This window comes from Ovis canadensis, chromosome 2, assembly GCF_042477335.2.
Source record: "Ovis canadensis isolate MfBH-ARS-UI-01 breed Bighorn chromosome 2, ARS-UI_OviCan_v2, whole genome shotgun sequence".
Taxonomy (NCBI): domain Eukaryota; kingdom Metazoa; phylum Chordata; class Mammalia; order Artiodactyla; family Bovidae; genus Ovis; species Ovis canadensis.
In genome coordinates this window covers 230168810-230195912 of record NC_091246.1, presented here as the reverse complement: position 1 = coordinate 230195912, position 27103 = coordinate 230168810, and the positions used below count along the sequence as shown (strand labels likewise).

At 39.6% G+C, this 27103-nt stretch overlaps 1 protein-coding gene across 1 annotated transcript in view; it reads left to right on the top strand.

Annotated features, from left to right (window-relative positions):
- Positions 1–27103, top strand: part of FARSB (phenylalanyl-tRNA synthetase subunit beta) — a 72318-nt gene that overhangs the window by 24031 nt on the left and 21184 nt on the right. Inside the window, exons 9-16 of the mRNA XM_069574665.1 lie at positions 162–223; positions 1058–1109; positions 3728–3789; positions 4061–4268; positions 4754–4834; positions 8414–8506; positions 11633–11750; positions 25312–25467. Of these exons, the coding sequence (XP_069430766.1) occupies positions 162–223; positions 1058–1109; positions 3728–3789; positions 4061–4268; positions 4754–4834; positions 8414–8506; positions 11633–11750; positions 25312–25467 (832 nt within the window). The remainder of the gene's footprint in view (positions 1–161; positions 224–1057; positions 1110–3727; positions 3790–4060; positions 4269–4753; positions 4835–8413; positions 8507–11632; positions 11751–25311; positions 25468–27103) is intronic.

Below are 27103 nucleotides of genomic sequence, written 5' to 3'. Positions count from 1 at the left end.
CAAGCTCAGTTTTTATTCCATTTCTTTCTTTAAAATTTGTGTATGCAGGTCCATTTTTATATATTTGGAGACTAAATTATATTAAATATTAATTCATTTCCATTTGAGGGAAGAGAGGATTTTCATGTGTTACCATAATATTTTATTTTTTTCCTTTGCAGGCAAAAATCGTTCTTGATGTCATTGTTACCATGTTCAGTGAATATTGTGAGAATCAGTTTACGTAAGTTCATTTGGTATTTTTGTCAATCATGGCCTGTTGTTCTGAAGTCAAAGCACTAGGGTCTTGTGCTAAATATAAAGATAAAAAATACAATTCCTGTAATTGGAATACATAATCTCTTTGGGGAGCTAAGACGTGAATTAATAATGTAAAAGGTGATAAGTACTTTAAAAAGTTTCAGTGATGTTCTGGCTGTTTGTAAGGGCACATTGCTGCTAGCTGAGCAGACCTCTTAGAGGCAGTGACAGGCTTTTTGTAAGGATCACTGGATTTGAGAATATAAACATGGAGGAATAGCAAAAGGAACAGCTGAACAAAGAGAATCATATATAAAAGCAAAACATTGTATCTTATATATACCAGTAAGACTACTGTGTTTGTTCCAAGGCTAAGTTTTTATATAAAAAATTACTTCCCAAACCTATGTGGCCCTTACTGTATGCTAACATCTTTTTTTTTTTAAGTTGATTTGCATTTTAGTGGTTGTGTCAGTCAGCTTTCCTTGTATAACAACATGACTCTGGTAAAGCCTGGAACGTGCGTATCAGTATCAGCAGGGAGTTCATCAAGGATGTGTGCTTGGCAGGACTGGGAGATACACTGATCAAGGAGAGACACAAGAGCCACAGGAAATAGAATAGTAATGTTGGGTCTTAGGAGGATTAATCTAGACAGCAGTGTGGGACACGAATAGACTGTGTTGATTCTACAGTTGTAGACCAAGGGAACGTTGTGTTAACCTCACACATTCCTAGAATGTATGGCTCTTTTTTCCCCCTTAGGTTTTTGTTTTTATTTTTTTAATTCTATTTCTGTCTTTATTTTTGTTTTCAGGGTTGAAGCAGCTGAGGTCGTTTTTCCTAATGGAAAATTACATACCTTTCCAGTAAGTGTAGAAGTGACTTGATGGTGATGACTTTGACAACAGTAACAGCAATAATAATAGCTATAGAGTGCTTGTGGTCTTTCTATGAGTCCATCTGCCCACCTACATGCCAGGCGTGATGCCATGTGCATCACGTGGCCTTAATCTTCACATTAACCCTATAAGGTTGGGTGCCACTATTAGGCCCTTGACCTTGAGATGTTAAATAGCTTGCTTGCCTATTACTATTGGTGGAGCTAGTGGCTTGCCTGCCTTATTACTAGTGGTAGAGCTAAAATTTAAGCTTGGCAGTCCCAACACTATTTTATAGCACACTTCACTCCTGACACACTCCGTTATATCACAGGAGTTATATACTGTAATTCCTGTGGTTTATACCCTTATCAACTAGGTAACTACGTAATTTATAGTTTCACCCCTTTTAAGGTTATACCGACTTGATAGACATGAATTTGAACAAGCTCCGGGAGTTGATGATGGACAGGGAAGCCTGGCGTGTTACAGTCCATGGGGTTGCAAAGAGTCGGACACAGCTGAGCAACTGAACTGAACTGAAGGTTACTCAGCCTTTCAAACTTAGTCTATTCACATTTGATTTACCAGTTGCGAAAGGCCATCACTGTAACTAATAAAATTACATCTAGATGTGTTAATAAAACTAATTTACTAGTAAGCACAATTACTGTGAAGATATGGGATCTTGATAAAAAATTCAAACTAGCATTCTTAAACAACTGAGCTTCTTTCCCCCAAGATGGCTTTGCATACACAGAGTGGCCACTCTAACACATTCTTTCAGTGTCTGATTCAGTGAGGCCATTCTTTGATGAGCTGTTTATCTTTGGATTTTTCACAATTCCTCTGTTACTTATGAGGTGAGTCAGAGCCCAGAATAATTTCTGCTATTCAAATGGTTTTTAGAGTAGATAAAACCTGCCAAGATCAAAACCTTTCCCTTCCTGAAAACATTAGTATTTGGCATCATATATTATTCTAGAGTATTTATTATAATTCAAAACAAATGTATAACTGTAGAAAGAAAATATTAGTCGCTCAGTCATGTCTGACTCTTTGCGACCGAATGGACTGTAGCCCACTGGGCTCCTCTGTCCATTGGCTTCTCCAGGCAATACCAGAGTGCGTTGCCATTCTCCAGGGGAATCTTCCTGACCCAGGGATTGAACCTGGGTCTCCTGCATTGGCAGGCAGATTCTTTACTGTCTGAGCCACTAGGGAAGCATAACTGAAATTTTGGGCTGTAGCTATTTTTTGTTTTTTTAATTGATTTTAGTTACTGTTACCAGTTAGCCTCTTTTATGTAACTACCCCAAGATTTACTGACTTAAGACAAGAATTATTTGTTTGTATCATGGTTCTGTGGTCAGCTGGGTAGTCTCCTAGGCTCGTCCCTGCCAAGCTCCTTCAGCTGGTCGGTAGGCTTGGCAGCTGGACGACCTGGGTCGGCCTCTCTTTCATGTTGCTTCTTGGCAGTGGGGTGAACAGGTCAAGTGTCTCATCACCCAGCAGCCTAGCTTGGATTTCTTTACCTAGTGGTGGTTACACTCGGGTTGTAATGATGCTTCTGCTCTCAGAACTGCATTTTTTAGAAAATTTTGTATTGGGGTATAGCCAGTTAGCAAGCAATGTTGTGGTAGTTTCAGGTGAACAGCAAAGGGACTCAGCCATACATATTCATGTGTCCATTCTCCCCCAAACTCCCCTCCCATCCAGGCTGCCCCATAACAGTGAGCAGAGTTCTGTGTACTATACTATAGGTCCTTGTTGGCTATCCATTTTAAATACAGTAGTGTGTACACATCCGTCCCAAACTCCCTAACTGTCCCTTCCCTTCAGCCTTCCCCCTGGCAACCCTAATCTGAGAATGGCATTTTGATTAGCAGGACTCTGGCCCACTGTCCTTACCTGAGTCCAAACATGTTAAATTTATGGCCCTTTTGCTAGGGGCAGTTAAACTTCTGAGAATAATTCAGTGATAAGAAATACTCATAGGTAAAGCCTGGATTTTATGTGTGTGTGTTCCTGTCTCACAAGGTAGAGTTGTGTACTGTTTGAAGGAGAGTGAGGACTAGTTCATCAGATGCTCCCAGGCTGGCTGGCTCCTGGAGCACATTAATAGCTCGGACTGGAGCCTGGTTCCGCACCCCCCCGTAAAAAAAAAAAGAAGAGGACTGACTTCATAATACTCTTGGATTTAGTATGCTGAATAGTACAGTGCAATACATGAATTATTCTTTTTTGGTTATAAACACCTACTTGCATGAGATGAAATTGAAAGTCTTCAGCAGGATTTGTAAGCAGTGTGGAAATGATGTAATGCACCAGTATTTTGCTGAGGAAAATGGTGATTGACCATATAAAAGCAAAACACGTTTGCCATTTTGTAACATTTCTAAGCTTCTGGTTGTCTACGAATAATAATGTAGCAACTCATGTTCTGAAATACCTAGTTTACTTTTGATGTCTGGCTCTAATGGCAGTTGCTTGGGGGAGGGGGTGGCGGTAATGAAATTGCAACAACAACAAATTGAATTAGAAAGAAGCTAAGGCTGTATCTGGCAGAAGTGATTTAAGCTTCTCCAACTCTTTCTCTCTCTTAGGAACTGGCTTATCGAAAGGAGATGGTGAGAGCTGACCTAATTAACAAAAAAGTTGGAATCAGGTACAGTCTGCATGCTTCATTTATTTACTGTTGAATTCAAGAATCAAGTGCACACATGACTGCTTAATTTTTCCTGAATGAACGCTTAGAGAGGTTTTTCTGTCCCTTCAGAGAAAGTTAAGTGATGACAGAACCTCAGTTAGGATGTCGGGGGTCTTTTGGAATTCACAAAGACAGATTACTGTTTCAGGTAGTAGCATATTTTAAAACCAAATATAAACACGTTTTAAATAATCCAGTGACATTTATGGTTTGTACGTTCCTGTTTCAGAGAAACTCCAGAAAATCTTGCCAAGCTCCTGACCAGGATGTGTTTAAAGTCGGAAGTCATAGGCGATGGGAATCAGATCGAGGTTGAAATCCCTCCGACCAGAGCTGACATTATCCACGCCTGTGATATCATAGAAGACGCAGCTATTGCTTACGGATATAACAACATTCAGATGACTCTGCCGAAAACGTACACCATAGCTAATCAAGTAAGATTGCACCCTTAAATAAACACTCCTTATTGTTAGAAACTGATTATTGAATGCCAGGAAGGCTTGGAGAGAAACAGAGCCTAGGAATTAAGCAGTCTTGGACATGCTTTGCTCTGAGAGGCATTTGCTGGAGAGGATACAAAACAGATGCCCCATTGATTAGAGTACGTTAAAAACCTGTGATGACTGGCTCTTTGAAGAAAGACAGGTTTTGAGTTTGGAGCCCTCCTTGCATCTCTAAGTAGGAGGTTCATTTTCTGATCCTGGGCCTGAAGGCAGAATGGTGTGTGGGGGAGAGCGAGGGAGGGTTTTTACCTCTAAGGAGGGGTGTTGGGGTGGTGGGGAGGGGATGGTGAGGTAGCACAGTAATGATGGGACTAGAACATATTAGGGTGGAAGGGCAGTTTCCTTTAAATGACAAGTTTTATAATTTTTTTTTAAGTGGGAAATTTTGTTGAAGTGAAATGATTTCCTTCCCCCAGTTTCCCCTAAATAAACTCACAGAACTCCTGAGACAGGACATGGCAGCTGCCGGATTCACCGAAGCACTTACCTTTGCTCTGGTATGTTGTACACGTGTTTTCTGTCCTGCTAATGGTTTTCTTTTAACTCTCCAGATTCCTTGTTCTGTGATGCTTTACATGAATTTATTAAGACTTACAAAATTTCCAAGCTCTAGAAGAATAACTTTTGTTACTTAGAGATTGTATAATTTCTGATACAGAAACGAAGATTTCTTTACTTAGTCACAGAGAAGCGTGAAGGACTAAACTAGTATCTGAGATGACAGACGACAGTGTGTTTTAGAGTTTCATGTCACTGTTGAGGGCTCACGGTGAATTTCGTAACCAGAGTTATTACATTAAAATTTTTAGTCTTGATTCAGTTGTGGTGTGCCCGCTAGATGCCGCCCTGGTTGAGGGCTTGTGGACTGTTCCACATTAAACTTGTTTCTTTGTCTTTGAACATGTTCACAAACATTTGCTTTGAGTTGAAAAGCTGACATAAAAGGCCTGAATCAGGAAATGAATTTTATTACAAAATCAGACGGAAATCTCCTTGCCCCAGCAGATTGACCATTTGAAGGAAGGGAAATGTGTGTGCAATTTGTAGTTTCTTTTTCTCTTTTGCTGAGCTTTTCTGTGGTGCCCACAGTATAGTTCTTGAGAATTCAAGTCCGTTTGAGCTTAGCGACGTAGGGTAAAAACCAAAACAACCACGAAAGCTCCCCCCGACTCAATTCCAGCCCTACAATTCTCAGACTTTGATTTGCAGAAGAAAAGTAGTGGGAATCACGACCAGTACATGGAGGGTTGGTGCAGCGATGCGGCCTGTCTCACGTCATTTTATTGATCATTTGTAATTCGTAGGATGTTCATGTTGGGAGGGGACCTTCCAGACCTAGTCGGCTTAGTCGTTTCTCTGGCTTAGCAAGTCTTTCATTGAACAATATTTATGGAACATCTGTTATATGCCAGGCACTGCAGTGGTGACGGAGCCTGGGGCTGAGAGAATAAGCACCCGGCAAAGCATACACAGAGAGCAGAAGTGTGACCAAAATCTGGCGTTTTCACTTCTAGGGGAGTGCTTTTTCCTTAGGTCCGACTGAAGGAACATTAGGTTTGAATACGGTGTTCATATATATGGACCATATATACATATGCTGTCAGGAACAGCAATGATTTCATGTAAAATGATACACACAAAAAGTCGCATGAGGAAATGTATTTTTTTTGGAAGTGTGTTGTTTTTTTAAATTACAGTAAGTGGCAAGGGAAGTGACTTTGTAAGTACATAGCCCCACGCATCTCAGGGGAGACCAGTACCTACACTGCAAAGAGAACGGGTCTAGTGTGAAGGGCTTTATGTCCAAGATTCCGTCTCTCAGGGCAGCCCTGTGAAGTAGGTATTTCTGTCTCTCACAGCAGTTAATTGAGGTAACCTGCTCCACTCCACGCAGCCAGTTGGCTGTGCACCAGGGATTCTAGACCAGGTCTGGCTGCACCCCAGGCCTGTGACTGATGGACTCCCACTAGGAGTCCATTCAGCTGTCCCAGGTCATGTCAATACATTGTCACAGTTCAGGGTGGGAGAAGTTAGGTGCTAGAGAGTTTCAGATTTGTAGTAACAGTTTTCCTATAGGAATGTCAACATTACAGATATTTATGGTTACATATTTTTTGAGCAGACCTAAACATCACGGAGCCTTATATATCTAGTTTTGCATGAGAATAACAGCCCTTCTTTTCATAAAACTCAGCCCTTGATTTCCCAAGCATAAGTACCTCACATAGCATCATGATTTTTGCTATATTTCCAAAAGTAGTAATATTTTCTTTTATGTTAGCTCACTTTTAAAACTAAAAACCTACTTCAACCTTATTATAAGAATAGTATTCATAAAAATTATGAGCTTCATTTACTCGATATTTTTTTCTAGCACTTTAAAACACATAAATATTAACATTGATAAACATTTCATCCTGTATACCTTCATTACTACCCCTTCAGGATACCTGATTTAAATTTCTTCTTATCTCTGTCCTTTGTCATCCATCATCACAATAAAGTGGAAGTCACTCAGATACCTAGCTGGGTAAGCTATGTGTCTGTGGGGCCATTTTCATTTATACAGACAGTACTGGTTCTGTTTGAGAATAGATTGCATTGTGTAAATTGCATTTCCTAGTTGATTGGTCACATTATATCTAAATCTTGTTTTAAAAATTTCTCCATGTTATGGAGGAAAAAACATTTATTCCCAGTGTGCCTGCCGCTGTTCCCCACCACTGCAGCTGTGGTGGTCCAGGAGCTCTTTTCTGCTGTGCCTGAATGTGTCTTCAGAATCTTTTCCAAAAGAGCGAGGCAGAAGTCTTCAGAACTGACAGTGGCATAAAATCCATCTAAACCTGTTCGTTTTTTCTAAGTGAAATACAGACCACTAGTCCTTGACAATTTTGTAGAACAGTGCAATGAATATCACCCAATGTTGGAAAACATAGAAGAGTAATCTGATGATACGTCAGTTTTCAAGTTAATTTTTAAACTCAGAATGTTAACGTTAAAACATGTGATAATTGTTTATTCTTAATAGTGAAGTATTACCATCATTAATGGGCTTCCCTGGTAGTTCCAATGGTAAAGAACCCGCCTGCAGTGCAAGAGACCTGAGTTTGATTACTGGGTCGGGAAGATCCCCTGGAGAAGGAAATGGGAACCCACTTCAGTATTCTTGCCTAGAGAATCCCCACGGACAGAGGAGCCTGGTGGGCTACAGTCCTTGGGGCCGCAAGAGCCAGACACGACTTAGTGATTAAGCCACCACCGCCAGTCATCATTAATATTTTTTGATCACTTAATTTGTGCCAAGCATTCTATTACTTTATCTCATTACATTTATTTGACTTGCTGTATCTCCTAGTCATTGAGTTTTATTTTCATAATTCTGCCTACCATCCTGGTTTTTAAGAGTGAGTGGTGGGTGAGTGGGTTTTGGTAGGTGAGTGCTTAGGAGTTTGTTTATGACCCGGAGCTTCATCAAGCACGTATGCACAGAAGTTTAAATGACATAACTCAGGCCGCTTGAATTCTTTTCTCAGTTCCACCCACTGTTCTGCCACAAGTCGGTGTGGGTTTTGCAGAGGTTACAATAGTAGTCAAAACAGAAAGCTGTGTGAACACCAAGGAGGGAGAGAATTTCTTCCTGGAGTCATTAGGGATATTTTTATGGAAGAGATGTCTTTTAAGTAGAATCTTGGCGGGAGGTGGTAGCCACAAGTTGGGTGGGAAGGCATTTCAGGTAAAGGTATGGAAAAGTAAACAGTTCAGGGAATGAGAAGGGAATTGTTGGAGATTGGACTGCTAAGGTCAATGTAGGAGGGCCCAAGTACATGCTGTACCACCAACTCCATGTGAAAAAATGTGCTTTAGCTCTGCTCCATGGTTAGAACTCTGGTAAGGGAACTATTAATGTTGAATTGCATCTGCTGTGGACCTGAATGTAATTGAAATATGCTTATTCTTGGTTTACTGATTTATATCTTCTGCATCGCCATGAGACCATTACAAGTTGTTACAGCATTACATACTTTAAGGTTTAGTCATTGTGTTTCCATATTGATCTATTTTCATGTATTCCTTAGTGTTCCCAAGAAGATATTGCTGACAAACTGGGTATGGATATCTCTGCAACCAAGGCTGTCCACATAAGTAATCCTAAAACAGCCGAATTCCAGGTAAGGGTTTTAAGTAGATAAGAAAATGGGTAAAAACTGAGAGGCAGTACATGAGTTATGAAGTCTTGTCAGTTGTTTTATCTCAGGGGGCAGAATTTTAGAGCTTCTTTAGAATCTCTTCTTGGATAAGTTTATGTTGGGTTCTTATATACTTTGCTGATAAAACTTCTTGGGACATTTTATAATCTTTTCTTGATTAGCTGTATAGGTGGTTCTTACTTGCTTTGTGCTAACTAGCCCAGCCTTTCTTATCTCAACTTTTCATTTCACAATTAATTTAAAAAAAAAAAATATTTTCAGGTTTCACCTCTTTTCTACCTGTGTATGATTGAATCAACACCTGTTCCCAGAGCCTCCATTAAGTCTTTCGCTTTGAAATGAGTCGTTATGCCAGTTCTAGATTCTGCTGACTGTGCCTTTCATTGTGATTGTCTCGTGTTTTGGCAGTTTCATGTCAAGGTTATGATACATATTTAAATGAGAGTGATGCTCCCTTAGAAGTAAATGTTAAGTGATATACATTATAGATTAGTGCACAAACTATAAAAAGAGCATTTCAAAGTTATAATGTCTTATTAATAAGTTTGAATTGTCTTATCTTTCATACTTTAATAAGCTCACTCTTTTTTCTTATGTATGCATATCTGTGATTTGTCTGGGCTTCCCCCATGGCTCAGCAGTAAAGAATCCACCTGCCAATGCAGGAGACGTGAGTTTGACCCTTGGGTTGGGAAGATCCCCTGAAGGAGGGCACAGCAACCCACTTCAGTTTTCTTACCTGGAGAATCCCGTGGACAGAGGAGCCTGGCAGGCTACAGTCCATGCAGTTGCAAAAAGTCAGATACAACTGAAGCAACGGAGCATGCATGCATGATTTGTTTAACTGAGGCTTTAGAGAAGATCATGTCTATTAGATTCATTCTAGCATCAAAGGGAATGTTAGAATTGGAAAGAAATGTTTTTAAGAAAGTTAATTTCATCTGAATTTTGTGATTTGTGAGTTTCTTTGGATCTTGATTTTCACTTTTAAAAGTAGTAGCTGAATTAGTTCTTGACATTCTAAAGTTCTAAAAATGTTAAAATTTAGATTTTTTTTAAAAAGTTAGATTTAATCAGTAGAACTACTTACAAGTAGAACAGAGAAGCCTAATGCGCTGCAGTCCATGGGGTCACAAGAGAGTCTGACACTACTGAGCAACTGAAGAACAACCAAATGTGCAGATTAGAGCTAAAAGAAGTAACTAATTGGTAATAATATGCATCAAGGACTTGAGTTCTGTCTCTGTATTCAGTGTCAAAACTTTGAAAAATCCTTGTGCTAGTTTAGAAGGATTGTAGTAATGAGTTTATATATTTTGTTTTCTGAGGCCCACTGGCTTTTCTAAGATGTCATAGGTGTTCTTTTTAATAAGAGGTACTCAAATTCATTTGGATAGAATGGAACAGGTGTTGATTCACTCATTATAAATGGGTGGAAAATTTTCAGTAAATCTTAATGGATTTTTGAGTGTTTTTCCAAGTGTTTCTTTTTTTTTTTTTTCTTCTAGGTTCACTTATCAAGCTTGATAGATACCTTATAGTGTGATAATGTTAGGTTCTTTAGGGTTTACATCCTGCCTATTTTATATAAGTGGAAAGAAAATAAATCAGAAGCACATTAAACATCACTGTAAATAGCTGTACTTTAGCACGCATAAGAATCAATATTTCTGCGTTAAATACATGAGAGATGAGAGTCTGTGTGTTAGATTTGGCAGATTCTGTATTTTACCCTCACTTTACGAATAGCTATGTCCTACCATTACTAATGTGGCTAACAAATTTATATTTATTTATGGTTAAAATAAATGTACATTGTTCATGGTCTTCTATCAGTTTATTGTCTAAGCTTGTTCTTTCTTTTGCTCAATTCTTAACTTTGGGCTATTTTTTGGTAGTAGATATGTTAGACAATGGATGAAATAAGAGAAGTGTTATTTATTGAAGTATGTGAAATTTAACCATAATTGTAAAGACAATTACAGAATATTACCATATCCCCTTAAATTAACAATAGTATTCCTAATATCCTTAAATATCTAATTATTGTTCAAATTTTCTCAAGGTTCTTTTACTATTTTAAATTTTTTAATTAAAAGATAATTGCTTCATAGAATTTTGTTGTTTTCTGTCAAACCTCCACATGAGTCAGCCATAGGTATACATATGTCCCCTCCCTCTCATTTTAATTGTTTGTTTGATTTGGGATTCAAATGAAGTTCATACTTCAACGTGATATTGCTTGATGTGTTTCTTAGTCTCTCTTAATCCACAGGTTGTCCCTCCATCCATTCCTCTCTTCCTCTGTCTCTGTCCTCTTTTCACTTTGTGGAAGAAACTGGATCACTTACCCTGTGGAGTTCTCACATTTAGGGTTTTGCTGACTATATTTTGGTGGTCCCCTTATCAGTTCAGTTCAGTTCAGTTGCTCAGTTGTGTCCGACTCTTTTCGACCCCGTGAATCGCAGCACGCCAGGCCTCCCTGTCCATCACCAACACCCGGAGTTCACTCAGATTCACGTCCATCGAGTCAGTGATGCCATCCAGCCATCTCATCCTCTGTCGTCCCCTTCTCCTCCTGCCCCCAATCCCTCCCAGCATCAGAGTCTTTTCCAATGAGTCAACTCTTCACATGAGGTGTCCAAAGTATTGGAGTTTCAGCTTTAGCATCATTCCTTCCAAAGAAATCCCAGGGCTGATCTCCTTCAGAATGGGCTGGTTGGATCTTCATTAAGAATGAAATAACTGTGCACGTTTTCCTGTTTCTTTTGGCTACTAAGCTGAAAACTGTGGTCATAGAGCAGCTCTTGGCAGCTTCATGGTTTTTTGTAGTGCCTATGTATTTGTGTCCTGTTTTCCTCATTGTCCAGGTATTTTTTATTGCATTTACATTTTCCCTGGTCCTAGTTTTTAAACATGTGGTTTAATTTATGTTTAATCTATATAAAATATTTGTATTTTTTGTAATCTACTTCAATTACTTTGTGAAATAAAGCAGAACATGAAGTCCTGAAATTAAAAATTAAAAATGACTGGGATATTTAGGCATTGCATTTGGTCAGTGCAATTTCACGTCTTCTCCTGTAGGTGGCACGCACGACCCTTCTTCCTGGCCTCCTCAAGACCCTAGCTGCCAATCGGAAGATGCCACTTCCTCTGAAGCTGTTTGAAATCTCTGACATTGTAATAAAAGATTCTAGCAGAGGTAAGAATGAGTCACCTTTGATTTGTGTATTTAAAGCATTTTTTCATTATGAAAATTTCAACTGTATATAAAAGTAGAGAAAATAATGTAACTACTTCTGTGATTCCAGCACCCAGCTTCAACAGTTATCAACACACACATGGCCAGGCTTCCTTCATGTCTACTGCAACCCACTGCCCCATATTAGAGTAGTGTAAATCCTAGACATCATATCATTTCAGCAACAAACACTTTAGTTTCTGTTTCTGAAAGATAAGGAATATCACTGGTTTGGCTTTTTGTTTTTTTTTTTTAATAACCCAACACTGTTATTATATCATTAAATATCTAGCTAGTGTTTGAATTTTTCCAGTTGTTTCATAAATTAAATTTTCATTACTGATTTGTGTGACTCAGTCCAAGCAAGGGCCAGCTACTTGACTGTAGTATCTCTTATTTTTAATAGGAAACAAATTTTAACTGAGTTTAGTAATATTTATGAAGAGCCCTATTAAAACCTCAACCTGAAAAGCACTGCAGAGTACTTCTTTTTTCCTTATGTTGTGATTTATATGTGTATCATTTTGACATACTTTTTATCTTACCATTCTGGTTTAGCAGTGATTGTTCCTATCAGTGTTGTCCAGTGATTATAAATCTGTTTTACCAGTTTTTGCTTCTTTTGAGTATGGTCTGAATTTGTTAGTACGGCAGGTTGTTTCATCTAGTATTTGGAATATAGTGGTTATTTAATAAATATATTAAGTATGTATTAAGTACTTAAACCTGATTTCCCAGAAAGCCAGTCTCATTCAGCTTTCTCCATATCTTCAGCTTTATATTAAAGTTTGACTTGACTGTTTGGAGTTGCGTGTGTGGTATCTCTTGGTGAGCAGTGCCCTGAAAGGACTAAATGACTGGCAGTGTTTCTTTTGAGTCCCTGGATTTAACCATTGAAGTCCCAGCAGTATTTATTCAGTCTACTGTAGACTCTGCAAAATTCAGTGTGTTGCTCTGAATCAGTTCACAAAAGAAGGGGCCTTTTCCTCAGTTTCTCCTGAAGAGGACAGTATGGCGTCATTGTGACTACCAGAAAGTAGTCAAGAACCACTGACTGTAAACCGGCCTGTGTTAGAGGTACAGCCACCTTGACTGTTTGCGGTGGACTGTCCATCGCAAACCTTCCAGCCGAAGGCTGGATTCCATCTGCTCCCCAGTATGTAGCCTGTCTTCAGTTAACAATGTCACCGTGCATTTGTGCGGTGCTTTTTGCTTTTCAAAAAAAGTTTTTTTAAGGTACTTGTTCTTTTTTGATTGTTAAAACATCTCGGAGGCAAGTGGGACAAAATATTGTCCCCATTTAATATGCTGGAAAATTAAGACAAAAAACTGGTAATTTGTTCAGAGTCACTTAAAATGAGGAACTTAGGGCTCGGGCCAGGATTTTGGTCTCAGTGCTCGTATCCTTAGAGAATAAAAGTTCATTTTCATATCAGTCCCTGTAGAATGTTCTTTGGGTGATAAATCTGCTGTAACAGAAAAGACATCTTCAGTGCCAGCTGCAAATAGTTTTGAGGGTTCTTACTGCCTCTAACCATCCTTTGGTATAGATAACTGAGAATTTGTTATTATCCCAATGTCAATTTTTTCTGCTAACTTTGACTTGTTAACTATCATACTAGTTCTTTGAGTTTTATGTTTTTATCCTTGATGATCCATTCATATTTCTAAATATAGCTGCTGCTGCTGCTAAGTCACTTCAGTCGTCTCCGATTCTGTGCGACCCCATAGATGGCAGCCCACCAGGCTCCCCCATCCCTGGGATTCTCCAGGCAAGAACACTGGAGTGGGTTGCCATTTCCTTCTCCCATGCATGCAAGTGAAAAGTGAAAGTGAAGTTGCTCTGACTCAGCGACCCCATGGACTGCAGCCTACTAGGCTCCTTCATCCATGGGATTTTCCAGGCAAGAGTGCTGGAGTGGGGTGCCATTGCTTTCTAAATATAGGGTTAGGTTAATTACTTGAGATTTCTTCAAAAGTTCTGTAATACTATTTCAGCACCAGGCCTCTTCCCTAGTAGCAGGGGCTCCTTGCAGGGCTCCCCTGCTCTCAGGCAAGCAACTTGGAGCCTGGAGGGTATGGGTGAGAGGCGAGCTGTGGTCCCCACAGTTGCCATGGGCAGGCTTTGCCATAGGCATGGAGCATTTCACTCTCCTGCAGTGCTGGGTGGGGCTGCCTTTCCTGGGTTTCTTTTTCTCTGTGTTTCTTGGAAAGGCCTCAAGGCCCATGTGTGGAGGTTGAAAGAGAGTTGTTCTTAAATATGAGTGCCATAGGCCATCATTGTACCAATCCCCCTGGTGATGATTCAGAAACCCCATCCGTATATGTACTTTTTAACTTAAAGATTTGTATTTCTGCTGCACTTTTGTTTCCTCAGAAAGACTAGTTCTTCTCTCTGCAGCAGATCTCTTTTATAACTGTGTTTAGTTGTGATCATTCTGCTCTGTTTTCCACATCAATCCATTTTTTAACTGCTACTACTTTGGTCTGCTGTCTTGCACCATTATGGCTTATTCTTTTTCCTTAAAATTTTCTGTCATACCAATGGCATTCGAGGAGTAAAGAAGAGGTAAACGTGCTCAGGAAGTCTACCATCTTGAAAACATAGGTTTGCTTTAATTTATGTGGCGCGTGTTTCCTGTTTAGGTAGGCCTGGATTCTGTTTCATAGCAGAAGAAGCGTTTCTGGTGGATTATTCTCACTGTGGACCTGTGGCCTCCCTGCCTGTCGTCTGCTGTGCAGAGAGGACTCTGCAGGAGAGGCAGCCCGGCTCCGCAGGTCCTCGAGGGACTCTGCAGCCAGAGCGCCCGCATTTGAGCCCTGGTTCTGCCACTTGTTGCTCTGTTGCTAAGTCGTATCTGACTCCCTGTAACCCCGTGGACTGCAGCGCGCTAGGATTCCCTGACCTTCACTTTCCCGGAGCTTGCTCAAGCTCACGTCCATTGAGTTAGTGATGCCATCCAACCCGTCTCGTTCTCTGTCGGTCTTACCAGCTGCTTAACTTTAGACAGTTTAATTTTTCATTGCCTCAGTTTCCTTATCTGTACAGTGAGAACAACAATAAAACTTTTTTCATGAGATTTGTTGTAAAAGTTAAGCCACATAGAAAGTTGCAGCCACGTAATAAGCACTGTTTAGTGTGTGCTCTGTCAGGGTATTAGCAGTCCCTAAGGCCAGATACCTAGCATCTTGAGGTCTCTGGAAATTTTGAGAATGAATTAAAAATTGGCTCGTCATCAAAGGCTTAAGACAAGTGGGACTCACTTTTATCCTAACTTTTGACTTAATTGGTTTTTCTTACGTTGTACACTTTTTTTTTTTTTTAAGGAAAAGAAAACCCAAACATACTGTGGGAATTTACTTAAGATAAGAAGGTTGGTTTTTAGCAGTTTATCACCCACTTCTTTTCAATGAATTAGTGGTGTTTTTACTGTCTCTCAAACCAGGAATCTTCTCTCTTTTGGATATGCATTAGCCATTTGCTCCTAAATAATGAAACAGTTTTGAAGAAAAAAATCTAGATCATCAAAGGTAAAATGATAGAGCAGTCTTCCAGCTAACTATAAAAATGTCCCAACTTTTCGCTGGTGAGGGCAGTACTCAAACTATTGATTGAAAAAGGGTGAAGGTGTGTGGGAAGAGTGGTCAAGACGTTCTCATTCGTTGTACTGCTGGGATGTATTTTTCAAGTTCCTTTTCTTCGCCAGGGCCCTGCTTGGAATGAGAGAAAGGTTGCCAGCTTTGAGACGGACCAGTGAACAGTTTTTACAGGTGGTGTTGCAAGGGAGTGTGTAAGACACCCTGATCACACAGAGAAGGGAGTGACAACTGCCACTAACTGGTTTTGTGACGTTAGGGAAAGCCCAGCTCTCAGCGTCCCTTCAGTTTTGTGTAGCCAAGCATGTCTTCCAAGATGGAAATGGAAAGGGACTCTGCTGGAGTCAGTGTGACTCCCACAAATTCTGTCTGGCCTGCATTCCTGTAAGAGTGGATGAAAGCCCCTCAGCCCCCATTTGACCTCATCAGACAGTTTCGTATGCCATTGTGGACTTTTCCACTGTCCATGATATGGGGCTGGCATCCTGCCCAGTGAGAGACTTGGGCACCCTCCTCAGTGAGGGTTTCCACTCTGAGTCAGACACACTCTTGTTCTTTGAAGCTGAGCTCCTCACTGCATTTGTTGAATCATAAGATCTGCAGTTGCTGCAACGTTTTTTAAAAAAAAAAATTAGTCCTGACTCAAGGGACTAAGCTGATTTATCCTTTTTAATGGGTAGAGTGATGTGTGTCTCTGAAATGAGAAGTTAAATGTAGACTCTGCTGTGGGGTAAATTATCAGCTTTATTATAACAACAAAGCCCAATAGACGCTGAACTGAAGCCATCAGATCAGACTGCCATGTGACTAACTGGTCTTTTTCAGTTGTTACGTTTGTCTTTTCAGTGTAGAGGAGAAACTGCAAACAAAATAGTAAAAGATTACTTCAGAAGAGCAGTTGTGGAGTGGGATTGCTAACCTTTGTGCCCACAAATGCAAATATATTTTGCCAAGTCCCACACTCTGGCTTTTTATTAAGTGCAGATTGAATTCTGCCTGTCACAGTTTATTCCACAGTGGTCCTTGAAGCTGCCAGGATGCCTCGAAGCTCACAATAATGGCAGGAGAACAAGCGTCATAGGGCTGAGTCTAGGTTTATTTTTTTTATTTTTTTATTTTTTATTTTATTTTATTTTTTTTTTGAGTCTAGGTTTAAAAGGAATGATAGGAGGAAGACTTAGTTTGGCTTTGAGCAAGTATATAGGGTGATTTACATTTAGCATGGTATGGACATCCCTGGTGGTCCAATGGCTAAGGCTCCATGCCCCCAATGCAGGGGGCCCGGGTTTGATCCCTAGTCAGGGAACTAGATTCCATGTGCTGCAACTAAAGAGTCACATGCTGCAGCTAAGGCCTAGCACAGCCAAGTCAATAAATACACTAACTATATTTTAAAGGAAACCTTTATATTTAAATAAATACATTTAGCATAATGCAGTCATCCAGTTGTCCATTGACATATATCAGTGATGATCATATTGTGCCTTAAAGAATTTTTGCTGTATGCTTAGTCACTGAGTCCTGCCCAAATCTTTGTGACCCCATGGACTGTAGCCCGCCAGGCTCCTCTGTCCATGGGGATTTTCCAGGCAGGAATACTGGAGTGGATAGCCTTGCCTTCCTCCAGGGGATCTTCCCAACCCAGGTATTGAAGCCAGGTCTCCTGTACTGCAGACAGATTCTTTACTGTCTGAGCCACTAGGGAAGAATTTGGGTTTCTAATATTTGTTCTAGTAGGAGAAATGGGTTAAAGGCCCTTGACCTGAGGAAGGTCCAGTTATCTCACTGGCCTCAGCAAGGACACTTGCTCCAAACCTTCACTTCTTGCTCAGACCATTCCTGCAGAGCATTGCTTCAGTTGTGGTTCAGTTCAGTTTAGTTCAGTTGCTCAGTCGTGTCCGACTCTTTGAGACCCTATGAATCGCAGCACGCCAGGCCTCCCTGTCCGTCACTAACTCCCGGAGTTCACTCAGACTCACATCCATCAAGTCCGTGATGCCATCCAGCCATCTCATCCTCGGTCGTCCCCTTCTCCTCCTGCCCCCAATCCCTCCCAGCGTCAGAGTCTTTTCCAATGAGTCAACTCTTCACATGAGGTGTCCAAAGTATTGGAGCTTCAGCTTTAGCATCATTCCTTCCAAAGAAATCCCAGGGTTGATCTCCTTCAGAATGGACTGGTTGGATCTCCTTGCAGTCCGAGGGACTCTCAAGAGTCTTCTCCAACACTGCAGTTCAAAAGCATCAATTCTTCGGCGCTCAGCCTTCTTCACTGTCCAACTCTCACATCCATACATGACCACAGGAAAAACCATAGCCTTGACTAGACGGACCTTAGTTGGCAAAGTAACGTCTCTGCTTTTGAATATACTATCTAGGTTAGTCATAACTTTTCTTCCAAGGAGTAAGTGTCTTTTAATTTCATGGCTGCAGTCACCATCTACAGTGATTTTGGAGCCCAAAAAAATAAAGTCTGACACTGTTTCCACTGTTTCCCCATCTATTTCCCATGAAGTGATGGGACCAGATGCCATGATCTTCGTTTTCTGAATGTTGAACTTTAAGCCAACTTTTTCGCTCTCCTCTTTTCACTTTCATCAAGAGGCTTTTTAACTCGTCTTCACTTCCTTCCATAAGGGTGGTGTCATCTGCATATCTGAGGTGATTGATATTGATATTTCTCCCAGCAATCTTGATTCCAGCTTGTGTTTCTTCCAGTCCAGCGTTTCTCATGATATACTCTGCACAGAAGTTAAATAAGCAGGGTGACAATATACAGCCTTGACGTACTCCTTTTCCTATTTGGAACCAGTCTGTTGTTCCATGTCCAGTTCTAACTGTTGCTTCCTGACCTGCATACAGATTTCTCAAGAGGCAGGTTAGGTGGTCTGGTATTCTGTTGTGGTAGGGCTGTATTTCTTCTGCCCTGCCAAATTGCTGTTTAAATAGTTCCTAAACCTTTTCATTCTCCCTGCAGCTTTTCTAAATCAGAGAATGCTCTACTTCTTACTCTGCTTAGCTTGGATGTGGAAATCCAGAAATTTTTTTTTTAAACTTTGGAAGGTAATTTTTTTAAATCTTTAATATATTTAAGATTCTTGTCTGTTCTGCTCCCTGCACCACCGTGGCTCCTGAAGCATAGCTGATTCACTGTTCTATGATTTGGTTTGTTCCTTCTGTTTGCTGTTGGTTTGCACCTTTTATGTATCTGTTCTATATTGTAACCTACTAAAATAAAGGGGCCCAAACTTTGTAGTTTTTTCTATAATTCTTTGCCTGATAAAAAGCTCAGTGAAAGCATTTTCATTATGAGCTTGTAAAATACTTCACCTCTGAGAAATTGTCCATTAATTCTGCATCCATTAAATATTAGGAGATTATCTAGCATCCACATGTGGAATGTGGCTCTCTGAAGAGAGCTTATGTCATCAGTCTGGATTAATTTAATTTTACTACTTTATATTTTTGGCATGTAGAACTTCCAATTAATAATTCAAAAAGTATGGGTGTAGGAAACATTGACCTTAACAATATTTGAAGTAGCATCATTCACATGTGTGATGGCATCTTAACTGGGTAAATAACATCATTTTTAATACAGAAAGTTATTTTAGTACATTTGGCTCAACGTAGTTAAGATCTCCTAACGTGACTATAATGTGCTCTGTCATGCGTTGAATATTGTATTTTTTTAATAGATAAAAATCCATTCCAGGTTCATGTTAACAAAATAAAAGCCAACCCATAAGGATGTAGCTTTTTCCTTCATGCATTGAGAAGGTCATAGTTTTTTTCCTCACATTTGTTTCTTGGCCTTCAGCATTATTTGAAAAAGATAAGTCTCTACTTCAGTGCTGTAATATAGAAGTGCTTTAAGGGAAATTGTTCTTAAGTTTTATTATGTTTGTTTTTAAAATTGCAAATGTATTTGTAATATCTTTAAGAACTTTCCCAAATGCATATTTTTAACCGTAATTCTATTTTCACATTAAAAAATAAAACCACGTGTCCACCTTTTCCCAAATCCTGCTCCTTTAATTAGTTGCCAGACATTCTCTACATGTTTAACTGTGTGTTTTACATTTCTGTGTGTAGCTGCAGATCCAGGTACTTTTTAGTGTTCATTCAAATAGAATTATGCTTTTTCTGTCTTATTCTGTACTTTTGCCCTATGAATGCATTCTGTCTACCTCATTGCTTGTTGTTGTGTGTGTGTGTGTTTTCTTTATTTCTTGGCTTCGGCATGTGGGATCTTAATTCCCCTACCAGTGATTGAATTTGTGCCCCCCTGCATTAGAAGGTGGAGTCTTAACCACTGGAACAACAGGGAAGGCCCCCCCCCACCCCCCCACCTCATTCTTTTTAATGGCTGCATAGCATTCCATTGTGTGGATATACTGTAATGTGTTTACTCAGACTGTTATGATGACTTTAGATTGTTACCAGGGTTTTGCTAAAATACATCAATTGTAATGAGCATCCTAGTACCCTTATACAAATACGTATTTTTTGAAGTTGGTCAGTCCATAGGTTTGAGCATTAAATGTTTGCTACCTTGTCAAATTCTCTACTAAAAAGGATTTTTTTTTAAAAACACAAATTTGCAGTCCTATCAAAAGTGCTTAAAAGTTCCTGTTCTTCCACATTAGATCTAATTTTTAACGGTGTATGTCTTAACGAGATTCTTATAGCTTTTGTGAATCATTAGAACTACTACGAATTTTTTCTGAAGGTAAGTAAAATTTGCAATATAAGCTATCATCTCATGGGTACCACCAATATTAAAGAAATTTGTTGGATGGAATAAACTAACGATCAGGATGATTTGTTATGTTCTGAGCTTGGCCAGACAGTTATTCTCAAGCTCAGTATCAGCCACCAGCTGACCTGGGAGCTTTGTTGGTTTCCCAGTAGGCTTTCTCCTAGTATCTTCATTTGGGCTTCTCTGTGAATGTGAGAAGAGAGATGGAAAGATTGACCTGGAGACTCTGTCCTTTTCCGTTCTGAGCCATTTATGATAACTTAACCTAACACCCCTAATTTGTTTTTAATCATTCGTCCTTTGGTGAAAGAGAGTCTACACTAAGCAGAAGCCTGTTCTAAAAATTTGAATTGTATGTAATAGTCATTTACTAAGGGACTTTGTGTATCACTTTTCCCCTTTTTTTCTTCCTTTATAAAATCATTTGGCATGTTCTTGCAGCTTCCAGAGTTGTAGCAGCTACCCCTCCTCTTGGTGGTTTAGATCAGCCTCTCCAGGCATTACTTTGAAGTCTGAAAGACACTGGTAATTTAGGCTGACATACTTGGCAGGCCCGTTTAAAAGGCAGAATTGTGTGATGGCATGACACAAGAGGTCTGTTAACTGAGTTATAAAGAACTGAGCATTTCCAACAAACCCTAGTTTTGGCATGAAATTTAAATAGTTCTTATTTTGTGGCATGCAGTCAGTGAACTTCCTGTGATGTAATATTGTCCCTCAGTGCAAAATCCTAGGAAGTGGAAATTTTACTAAACCTAGCAGTTTCTCCAAGACATTTCTGGGTGGAAGTGAAGTATATGGTTTTTTTCTCTTTCAATTCAATCCAGCTAATTCAGAGGAAGTATTTTAGCAGGATGTGATGAAGCAGGTCTAGAGGGATGGGTAGCATTTGGAAGAGAAAAAACAGCCCATCGGTGGGGGCTGCGAGAGGGCACCTTTTCAGTGCGTTTAATCTAGTTCTTATGGTGGGTTTAGTATAAAGCCCTGAAATCAATGGCCTTTCTTAAAAATACTGTGACATTGAATTAAAAAAAAACAGCCTATTACTCTATATGTGTATGCTGCAGACATCCTGAAACCTTTCTTGATTGGAGTATAATTTTTTTTTAAGTCCTGTATTTTTATCCTAATTTCATTATTCTCATCATCAAAATCAATTTAAAAAAAAATTCTAAGTCTTTAAACCAGATGTTGTTCCTCTTATCAGAAAGGCAAGTTTTACATAATGTGGAGATCAGGACAGAAGTATTCCAAGGCAAAGGTTACCAAAATAGAGCTTCCAGTTTGTGTTACTAAGCTCTCTGAATGGTGGCATTACCATGGGGCTCTTCTCTCACAGCAAGAATGGGGCTGCAACGTAGTTTCAATACATATCTGTGTGTTAAAGTGGAAGCATGTGACACCAACAAATGGGTACCACATGGTAGAGATACCCAGGAGCAAGTCCGTAATATGAAAGGGATAAATTAGTTCTATTTCATTGCATGTTTTTCTCTTCAAGGGGAAGTGGGCGGGGGGTGGGGGATGGGGTGGGTGGGGTGAGCAGAGAGAGGGAAGAGAGAGGGAGAAGAGGAGAGGTGGAGAGGAGAGAGGGGTGTGTGTGTTTGTGTGTCGGTGTGCCTGTGTTCCTACAGAGCAATCAGTTCCCTCATTTTAATTAATGCATGTGGTTGATTAGTGAGGTTTGATGCCTGCCTGGGTGTAATATTAATTTTTATTCTGATGGCTTCGATTATAGCTTTAAGATAGCAAATATCTTTATCCGTATACTTGGAAGTGATAGACAATGAGACTGGCACAGTACTGACTCCCCAACATCAGCTGGCTCTTGGGCAGGCTTAGAATGTGGCCACGGTCTGGTCCTGGCCTTGTCTAATTCTGTATATGCTTTGCTTTCTTTCCAGGCTTTATTGATTTATTCAAAAAATAATCATTGAGCATTTAGTCTGTGCAGGCCCTATGCTGGCTCTGACCTCTACCCTCTAGGGATACTTAGTGTAGAGTGTTTTGAACATAGTGGGTGCTAAGAAATGTTACATCGCAGGGACAGTTATTTCGCTATGTATGTTCAGTCCAAAGTTTAGCTTAGAATATAATTTATATGAGTTACAACACTGATGATGGCTAGAAACTTTAGTTAACTCACTTTCAGAAATAATCTATTTCAGTTGCTTAACTAAAAGTCTTAAACATGAAAACTTTTGAAAATAAAAGCATCTGTTTAACATATCAAAAACATTTCAAGAATGCACATCTCTGACTATACAAGTATATTCATACATAAGTTTGCGCTTATACTTTCTTTATCTTCATCTAAATCCTTTAGAAATTTCTTCTAAATCCTTTAGAGATTAAGAGATTTCTGCTGTACAGTGGAGAGGGTGTGGGTTTTAAAGTTAGGCAGTCCTGGTCCAGTCCTGGTTTTGTAACTTATTAGCTGTGTAATTAATTACAGTTAGCTCCAGGCAGTTAGCTTGACTTTGGGCAAAACCTTTCTGAGCTTTTGTTTCTCCATCACAGTTTCCCTGTCCATTTTCATGATACAATAAAAACCAACTAACACAATTGTCTTGAGAATTAAGATGACAAATAGGCTGATAGCTGCTAAGTCCTGGCACATAGTAGATAATTCGTTCATCTTAGTTTTCCTTTCCTTTTACCATTTATGGACTCATTTTTATATTACTTTAATAGTAAAACACAATGCATTAAAATACTCATTTGTTTACTTGGATGTCTGGAAGGCAAAAGATATTGTATATTTTATGCAAATTATGGCTGTGAGAATAAGTCTGTGGAAGAACTTTTGCTCAATACATGCTAATATGAAGCAGCTTTTTATTTTGTTTGTTCCCCCAGATAGACATTAATTTGTTCTTTTTCTAATTTGAAAGGTAAAATGAAGCCAACGTTTGTTGTTTATGTAGAGCAGCAGTGTCCTCCAGAATTTATTAAAGGGCCACGAGTGTGTTTATCTGTTAGAAAGTTAAATGATCTCCAATGAATTTGAGTCTGTCTTTGTATGCTAATTTATTAATAAATTAGTTTTAAATTTTTCTAATCATCACTACAGATACAAAACAGTCCTATCACGCCCCTAGACCCACATGTTGTCACACTGTAGTCATATTCCCCCACCTCCCATCTAACCCTGGTGACTATCTTGTTCTCTGTAGCCTTGAGTGTGTGCATGCTAAGTCCCTTCACTTGTGTCCAACTCTTTGCGACCCTGTGGATTGTGGCCCTCCAGGCTCCTCTGTCCTTGGGATTCTCCAGGCATGAATACTGGAGTGGGTTGCCATGCCCTCCTCTAGGGGATCTTCCGACCCAGGGATCGAACCCGCATCTCTTAAATCTTCTGCATTGGCAGGCAGGTTCTTTCCTGCTCGTGCCACCTGGGAAGCCCTCTCTGTTGCCTTAGTTTTCCCTTTTCCAGCATGTCACATAAATGGACTTACATTGTCCACTTACATTGCTGTATAAAACTGGCTTCTTTTCATTCATCTTAGTACCTTGAGATACATCTAAGTTATCAACACTACCTTATTATTGAGTAGTATTCCATTGTATGGGTGAACCAGTTTGTTATCTAGTCATTTGCATTTTTGTGATTCTTTTAAAAAATATTACATTTGTGGGACTTCCCTTGTGGTCTAGTGGCTAAGACTCCACACTGCAGTGCAGGGGGCCCAGGTTCAATCCATCCGTGGTTAGTGAACTAGATCTCACATGCTGTAACTAAGACCTGGCAAAACCAAATAAATAACTTTTTAAAATATCATAAGTTTGTTCTGATTTTCAAAGTAGAAAAAAAAATTAAGGAAGGTTGGAAAATAGATAAACTTTAAAAAAATTAATCCTACCCAAACATTACCTCTGTTAACATTCAGGTACATTTCTTTACATACTTTTTCCTGTGAATGGAATTTTTTGGTTTGTGGTTACATTCATGTAGTTGTATCCGTCTTAAATTGCTGTTTTTTTCATACTTTAATTGTGATGTGTAAATATGACATAGATAATTTAAAAAGATTATAAAGCAGACACTGGTTTAACCATCCAAGTTACGAAATGGAATGTTGCTAGTGTCCTAAGCTGCTTGTAAGACCCATCTCTATCGTATCACCTTCCTTTACCTGGACAGTCACTGTCCTGACTTTGATGACAGTCACTTCCCTGGTAGCTCAGTCAGTAAAGAATCTGCCTGCAGCACAAGAGACCCAGGTTCCGATCCCTGGGTTGCAAAGATCCCCTGGAGAAGGAAATGGCAACCCACTCCAGTGTCCTTGCCTGGAACATCCCATGAACAGAGGAGTCTGGTGGGCTGCAGTCCATGGGGTCACAGAGTCGGGCAGAACTGAGCAACTAACACTTTCACTTCCTTACTTGTTTCATAGTTTTCCAACCCGCCTGCACTCTTTAGACAGTGTTATTTGGCTTTGTTTCTTTTTGAACTTCATGGCCTCCCTTTTTTTGTTTCATTTACCGTTATAAGTATTTGTTCTAGCCCTACTATAATGAATCTTCATAAAGGTGCTTTTTGGAGAAGGAAATGGCAACCCACTCCAGTATTCTTGTCTGGAAAATCCCATGACAGAGGAGCTTGGCGGGCTGCAGTCTATGGGCTCCCAAAGAGTTGGACACAACTGAGTGACTAACACTTTCACTTTCAAAGATGCCTTTTAGCTGCATAGTATTCTGATGAGTGATTGTGTTGTAACTGTGTAGCCATTTCCTAATTTGGGTTGTTTCTAATTTTCACTGTTGAAACTAATGCTTTATGTAGAAGTTATAGCTTTCTGTATGAATCCTTTTTTTTGTATTTAAGATTATTTCTTTCGGATAGTTTTCTGCCTTAAAGAGTATGAAATTTTAAGGCTCTGAAAAATGTTGCTAAATTCTAAACCAGTTCATACCACAATGAAGCCTATTGTTCATGGGCCAGCCTTGAGGGTTTTCCATACCTCCCCCGAGTAAAAACACTTCAGGGAACTTGATGGTTGAAAAATCATCTTGTCTTTCTGAGGTTGATTGTTTCTCCGTATGCTTACTAATCGGTGTCCTTTTTTGTTGATTTTGCCTGAGTTTGTGTTGGGGTAAATCAGCTTCTTAGGTGATGATTAGCGTATCCTTCTGACCATTTCTTTTATTTTTTTATTTTTTCAGATGTGGGTGCAAGAAACTACAGGCATCTCTGTGCTGTTTATTACAACAAGAATCCTGGGTTTGAGATAATCCATGGGCTTCTGGATAGAATCATGCAGCTGCTTGACGTGCCTCCTGGTGAAAAGAAGGGAGGATATGCGATCAAAGCATCAGAAGGTGAGACAGATCCATTGAGTCTAGAGTCAGCAATGCCGTAATGAGGAGCCCAAGCCCTGTTTGTGATAAAACTTTTTGGCTTGATGGCGGAGATGGGGGACGACAGGGAAGTTAGGAAATAGAACTTCATATCAATTCGGTCCAGTTCAGTCACTCAGTTGTGTCCGACTCTTTGCAACCCCATGGACTACAACATGCCAGGCTTCCCTGTCCATCACCAAACCCATGTCCATTGAATCGGTGATGCCATCCAACCATCTCATCCTCTGTTGTCTCCTTCTCCTCTTGCCTTCAATCTTTCCCAGCATCAGGGTCTTTGCTAATGAGTCAGCTCTTCGCATCAGGTGACCAAAGTATTGGAGCTTCAGCATCAGTCCTTCCAATGAATATTCAGGACTGATTTCCTTTAGGATTCAATGGTTGGATCTCCTTGCAGTCCAAGGGACTCTTAGGAGTCTTCTCCAACTCCACAGTTCAAAAGCATCAATGCTTTGGTGCTCAGCTTTCTTTATGGTCCAACTCTCACATCCATACACAACTACTGGAAAAACCATAGCTTTGACTGGACAGACTTTTGTTAGCAAAGTAATGTCTCTGCTTTTTAATATGCTGTGTAGGTTGATCATAGCATTTCTTCCAAGGAGCAAGCGTCTTTTATTTCCATGGCCACAACTGCCATCTGCAGTGATTTTGGAGCCCAAGAAAATAAGTCTGTCCCTGCTTCCATTGTTTCTCCATCCACTTGCCATGAAGTGATAGGACTGGATGCCATGATCTTCATTTTTTGAATGTTGAGCTTTAAGCCTACTTTTTACTCTTCTCTTTCACTTTCATCAAGAGGCTCTTTAGTTCCTTAAATCAATTAATTGTCCATATTTTCTAGAAAAACCTTTTTTTCCTCCAGCATTTTGAGAAAATGCTTTTCAGAGCTGTTCCAGCACCACACAGTATACTTTTGTTCTGGCTGAGTGCTGGTAACCTCTAGTTACTGGCACCGTCAAGCCATGGCCAACCCACAGTCCTAACTGGAAACTGAGAGAACTTCAACTCATGACTTATGCTTACAGCCACCTATGTGAAGCCTTTAAGAAAAGGGAGAGAGAGTTGAAGTTAGGCTAGCTTAATGGTATATAGACTCCTAACACGCTAGTTTCTTGTCTGAGGAATTCTGAAATTTTTGCTTTTCATATCCCTATATCTTGAATCAGTATATTTTGTTAGACAAGAAATCCAGAAAAGCTTGCAAGAAACATTTTACCACTTTATTTCCACTGTTTACCTAACAGTTTTATAACTCTGGCATCTTAAATTTCTGTTGGAAAATTCACTTTTTCTTGAAGTGTTATTTAGCAGTACTTGTAGTGGTCTGAAATTTGGGGGGATATATTTTTGTTTTCCCCTTAGATTTATTTTTCTTAGTCCTCAAAGATAGCTTTTTACTGTTGTCTATTTATTTATGTTTAATTTGGAAGCTTATTTGAAAATGCAGTAGCCCTAAATAGATGAGCTTTTTTAAGTTGACGATTTGTGGAGTTACATAAATTTTTTTAATAAAATTGAAAGATTACATATTGCAGGGAGTTACAGCCTTCTGTCACACCTCTCATTAACAGTCATCCAGTGAAGATATGTATTA